Raw genomic sequence first — 6,000 nt, 5'->3', positions numbered from 1 at the left:
CTGTTCTGTTTACAACTAGACTGCCGACCAGCAAGTGGCATTGCCCAACGAAGAATGTGTGCTTGGAAAAACATAATCAGACCTAAAGAAATGCACGCAAAAACAATATAAAAGTCGCATCAGTTTTATTGGTAATAATTAAATTTACTGAGCAGTACAGCAAAACAACAGGTACTGTACGTATTATTAAATAATGTGTTGAATTTGCGTAGCCTAGGCAGTCAAAAGAATCCAGGGCTTTGATAAATTAATTAAATAGCTAGGCCCTGACTACAACAATCTTGTTCGAAATGGGTTCAGTACAAGTTTTACAAACTAAACTGGACGAAAAAGTGAACATTGGAGCCGGTCCGGAGGGGTGTCTGTATTGTGAGAGTAGACTGCAACTTACGACATACGATCATGTGAGAGCCAAGTTCCATAGCTCGCTGTCTGAGATGTTAGTTTGGCTTGACTTGTTGCCGTACAACAAGGATCGAACTTCGTATTTTCCCACGGCTGTGTAATTTTTCCACGTGCGCTACTAAATTTGGAACTTCGACTTGTGTGGTTGAAATTACTTTAAAATCGGCCTATCTGGACAGGAAAATTCCGTCGATATAGCCGAAATTCGACTTATAAAAATTTGAATTAAACAAACAATTTACACAGTAATACATAGGAAAGAATTGGGACTTTTTCAAAAATTCGACTGACGCGAGTTTTCGACTTAAACAGAGTCGACTTTGGCGGACTCGACTTTATATCATTTTCTCTACACAATCAAGATTTTAAAGCGACAAAATCCTATGGACTGCCCATGTAAAGGTGTGATATGACATCATCATGCTGATATGATAATAATAATATAATAATATTTTAGCATTTATATTGCGCTCTTTACTGGAGTCTCACAGTTGCAACTCATGCACATATATGGGTAAGATATGACATCAAAATAATAATGGTTGACTTATGCCCCGATAATTGGATTAAAAAACGTATGGAATATAAACTCGGCCCCCTGGGGGTGTATTCCAGACGTTTATATTAAAAAGATAAAAACAATACCCTTTTTGACTTGTGATAATGATTATGTTTTTGATTTGTTTTTTAGATGTTAATGAATGTTCAAGCACACCTTGTTTGAATGGTGCCACTTGTCTCAACCTCATCAACTCCTATCAGTGTCAGTGTGCACCTGGGTGGACTGGTCCAGCCTGTGAAATAGGTGAGTCAACTCGTTAACCTCTTGTTTAAACAAATTATAATCAATCACAAATAAATGATATTTGTGTTGTATGAATTTTTCTGATTTTTAATGAATTTGTGTTCTGAACCTTTTTCTTGTGCCATTTTCTTTTGGCCTGTCACATAATTTCTTTTCCAGTTTTTCCGAGAAGGTACATTCATCTACTCTGCTCTGTCCTGGCTACATGTCTTGCCCTTCTATATCTTGACAGCCTTTTAAAGTCCATAGCTGCCAATGAGAAATTTTTGCTGCCTTAAAAGTTCACACTCATCTCATTTCCACCATAGTTGGTGCTGATGGTAGTAGTCATGGTAGTAATTTGGCATATTTCAAGATTTTGAAAGATTGTGTGAAGGTAAACATTGTATGTTTTTATTTTTGCAGAATTGAATGAATGTTCAAGTAATCCATGCCAAAATCGTGCTGTGTGCATTGACTTACTGAGCCTGTACCAGTGCACTTGTCTACCAGGATGGATGGGAACTCAGTGTCAAACAGGTAATGTGCTTAACCTAAGTGAATATACTTAATCTGTAGATACAGAGATCAACCTTAAGCTAGATGAAAGGGACTGGCCACTTCGGTTACTCACTGGCATTTAAACACATTTTGGTATTTTTTGTGCTAAACTTTGTGTACCCTCCAGTTGGAGACCCTTTTTATTCCAAGAACCCGTAATTCCAGACCACTTTTTCAAAGAACCAAATAATCTTCAATCTATTAACACTAAGCTAACACTTAAATGGAGACCCAACCAAAATTTTCAGGTCCCAAAGGAAGTCTTGAACTGTATATGCTATTATTTATTCTCATTTTTATAGTGTTGAAATTTTTGTTAGCAGATATATTTATAAAATCTTTTGCATCATGACACTATGATTAACCTCTATGATTACAAGAATAAAAACAATTAAGACATAATATCTTGCTTGATCTGTTAATGGTTCTTTTTTTTTATAGATTTCGACGAGTGTTCCAGCAACCCATGTGTCAATGGAGGCACTTGCAATAATGCGCAAAACTTCTACACTTGTGATTGTGTACCAGGCTGGATAGGCTTCAATTGTGAAACAGGTAAATAATTATTAAAATATTTATTTCCCTTCTTCCTTCTGTAGCGCCTGGAGTACTACTGCAGTGGAATTGTGCGCTCTGTTATTATTATTATTATTGATTAGTATTTTTGTTATTATTTTGTTATTGATGTAGAACTATAGGTGCCAACAACAATTAACAACTTTTTTCCAAGTGTAAAAGTATTTTTCTTATCTCCCCTTGCCACCATCCACTCTGAAATTGTACATAAATGATTGTTAATTTTACAGTGCCATTCACTATTTTTGTTGTTTCATAAGGAGTATATCAGAATAACTGAATTGTGGCTAGCTATATTCTTTAGCAGATCTGTTCTTGAAAGTAAACTGTTTGTACACTCATGAAAGTATTGGTACTCTAATTGTTAATGATCCCCTACTTTTACGTTTAATAAACAGAGGTAAAACTTAATATAAATTAATAAATACTGGTATAAATATTTTCATGCTGATTAATTTTGTTTGAATTTGATTGATAGATGCTGACGAGTGTTCTAGCTCACCTTGCCAATATGGAGCAGCGTGTTCCAATCAGCAGAACCGTTATGATTGTTTGTGTGAAGCTGGATACACCGGCATTAACTGTGAAATAGGTATGTGCAGCAGGCCCGTAGGCAGGGGGTTCAGAGGGTGTGGATGCACCACACCCCCCCCCCCCCAAATTCAAAATGTCCACTTTTTTAAACCTTTTATTTCACTAAATCGTTCCTAATTATCAAAAAATGCTATAGCATGCATTGCATTATATAAATGTTGTTTGTAGGCCCAAAGATGTACAGGACATCTAACGTTACTTCTTCAGGTGCAAAAAACACCCACATTCATGAAAATTTAAATAAAATATGTGTTTGAGAAATCCAATATATAGGACTTCAAAATGCTACTTTGTCAGATCCTCCTGGGGCCTCTGCCCCTGGACCCCCAAATTTCAAAAAGTCTAATTTTTAAAACCTATTATGTCAATAAAATCTTTCCTATCTATCATCATATGCTATAGTATGCATTACGTTTTATTTGCCCGCTCTTATAACAATTTATTTTTGATAATGTGCTACGAAATCTGTTGGAAATTATCAGCTCTAGTGATTGATCCATGTTATCTGTATGCCTACAGATATAAAGGACATAAAAACTTACAACTTTATAGTGGTGGATTCAAGGGTGCCTCCCTCCCCCCCCCCTCATAATTATAAAAGAAATGGAAAAAAAAGAAAAATTATAATTAAATTTATGTCTGAGAGTGCCATTTCCGGCCATCAAGAGGTGCCATAATCATAAATTTCCTTTCCTCAGCCTCAACCATGGCAGGGCTGAGGTGGTATAGTCCATCCATCTGTGGAAATTCCTCCCTTCCCCCTTCCCCTCTATTTCGAATTCCGATATACCACTGCTTTAGATTGCTAAACAATACCCAGATGAATGCAAATTCGATAGAATATTACGAATTGTGGGTTTCAGAAATCCATTATACGGTCACAAAATGCTAATTTGTCTGAGCTTCTTGGGATATATCTCCCCATTGAAAATCCTGCCTACAGTGGATATAAGGGGGAGGGGGAAGAAAGGGTCCAGGAGGCACAGACCTCCAAAATTTGTCAAATTGAGAAAAGGAAAATTATATTCAAATTTAAGTCTAAGAGTGCAATTTCTGGCCATCTAGAGGTGCCATAATTATAAGTTTTCTTATTTGGTATATACTCTCTATTTGGTATAAACTCTCTATTTGTGAAGTCCCTGTTTGTACAACCTCCTTACCCTCCTTTAAAGAGACAGAGCCCAGTGCATGTTTCTTTTTTTGACTAAGGAATCTATTTTTAATGAATAGTCTATTAATAAAGGTTAATAATTGTTTTGTATTTCAGACATAAATGAGTGCTCAGCACAACCTTGCTTAAATGGTGGAACATGTACAAATAACCTAAACTTCTACACTTGTAACTGTTTACTCGGTTGGACAGGTACAAACTGTGAAATTGGTAAGTACTACCATCACCATGCCCATATATGGGTGTGATATGACATCATCAAATTTGTGTGATGTGACATCAAATGTGTGTGATATGACATTATCAAATTGGTGTGCTATGACATCATCAAATGAGTGTAATTTGACATCATAAAATTTGAGTGATGTGACATCATCAAGTTTGTGTGATATGACATTATCAAATTGGTGTGCTATGACATCATTAAATGAGTGTGATATGACATCATCAAATTGGTGTGCTATAATATTTTCAAGGGTGTGATATGACATCATTATTATTATCATTCTTATTATCATCATTATTATCAGATTGGTGTGATATGACATCATCCAATTGGTGTAATATGACATATTCAAATGGGTGTGATTTGACATCATCAAATTGGTGTGCTATAACATCATCAAGGGTGTGATATGACGTCATCAGATTTTTGTGATATGACGTCATCAGATTGGTGTGATATGACATCATCCAATTGGTGTAATATGACATATTCAAATGGGTGTGATATGACATCAAATATCTTCATGCCAATATGTGCACATCACATTATTCTCACATAAAACCTGAAAGTAGACAGAGGTTTAGAAATGTTTTACAGCTGGAATAGGGTTATGTTTCAATCTACCTAATGATACCATACCTCCTATCATTGTAATTTTCATAAGTAGTATTAATTAAAAATAAAATAATAATAAAAAATTATAAAAGCTAGGAAATAAGTCAGTTTTAAATTCAAATTGCAGTCCAATTGAATTTGAAATAATGAGTATTAGAATAAGAGCAAACATATTTGACAAATCATGTATTGTCGTTGTCGAAAGTGTGAATTTTTTTTCCCAAAATATTTATAATTTGTTGAATGAGTGCGGCAGTTCACCATATCAGAATGGTGGCGCTTGCAGTGACCTAGTCAACCCGTATGTTTGCACCTGTGTATCAGGCTGGCAAGGAGAGAGGTGCAGTGAAGTTTCGAAACATGTTTATTAGTAATTACCTAATGCATTTATATGTAATATAACTTTCTGGTATACACACTTTAATTATTTTAAATTGAACATATTTATGCAGTATAAAATATCAGGAAGACAACAAAAACAACCTGTTTTAGACATGGTCTTATTTTGTGAAACAAAATTATATCATCAATCAGCAAATCGCATTTTAATGAAATTGTAAAGTGATTTAATTACATATATGATCTAAAGCTTAATCTAAAATGCAGAATATATTGATTTCATTTTAAAAAATCATAAATTTTACAGATACTCAGCCAATGCGTTTACAACATGGTACAATATATATATATATATAAATATGTAAATAAATATATAAATATATAGAGACTATTTCGTGAATACTTACCGGGATAACCGACTAAAATTGCCATTGTTCCAAACGGAACAGTCTTACCCAGGGCGCCACGTACGAACTGTCTCCCTAACAAATGTCCTCATTCCCTTTTCGACCTTCGTAGGAAAGTGAACCTCCTTCGGAGTGCTCTATCATAGAGTTGTTAGCGTGTTCGCGATACTGCGATAAAAATTCTCAGCCTTGGATTTTATTTTCAAGAAGTTGCTGGATTCTGGAATTTTATTTTTCTGCCTTGGATTTTGTTCAAGAAGTTGATTCTACGACTTATCCTTTTTTGTAGCTCGAAGTGCCCTTTGTGGCGTTCATGTAGCCA

The 6,000-nt window shown here is 35.0% G+C and overlaps 1 protein-coding gene across 4 annotated transcripts in view; it reads left to right on the top strand.

Annotated features, from left to right (window-relative positions):
* LOC117117578 (fibropellin-1-like) overlaps positions 1-6,000 on the top strand; it is a 64,544-nt gene that overhangs the window by 41,757 nt on the left and 16,787 nt on the right. For all 4 annotated transcript variants that reach the window (XM_033261922.1, XM_033261923.1, XM_033261921.1 and 1 more), the window contains exons 28-32: positions 1,097-1,210; positions 1,616-1,729; positions 2,192-2,305; positions 2,805-2,918; positions 4,188-4,301. In XM_033261922.1, the coding sequence (XP_033117813.1) occupies positions 1,097-1,210; positions 1,616-1,729; positions 2,192-2,305; positions 2,805-2,918; positions 4,188-4,301 (570 nt within the window). The remainder of the gene's footprint in view (positions 1-1,096; positions 1,211-1,615; positions 1,730-2,191; positions 2,306-2,804; positions 2,919-4,187; positions 4,302-6,000) is intronic.

This window comes from Anneissia japonica, unplaced genomic scaffold (genome assembly GCF_011630105.1).
Source record: "Anneissia japonica isolate Jap-2015-1 unplaced genomic scaffold, ASM1163010v1 scaffold287857_len828801_cov194, whole genome shotgun sequence".
NCBI classification, from domain to species: Eukaryota; Metazoa; Echinodermata; class Crinoidea; order Comatulida; family Comatulidae; genus Anneissia; species Anneissia japonica.
This window is presented reverse-complemented; position numbering and strand designations above follow the sequence as displayed.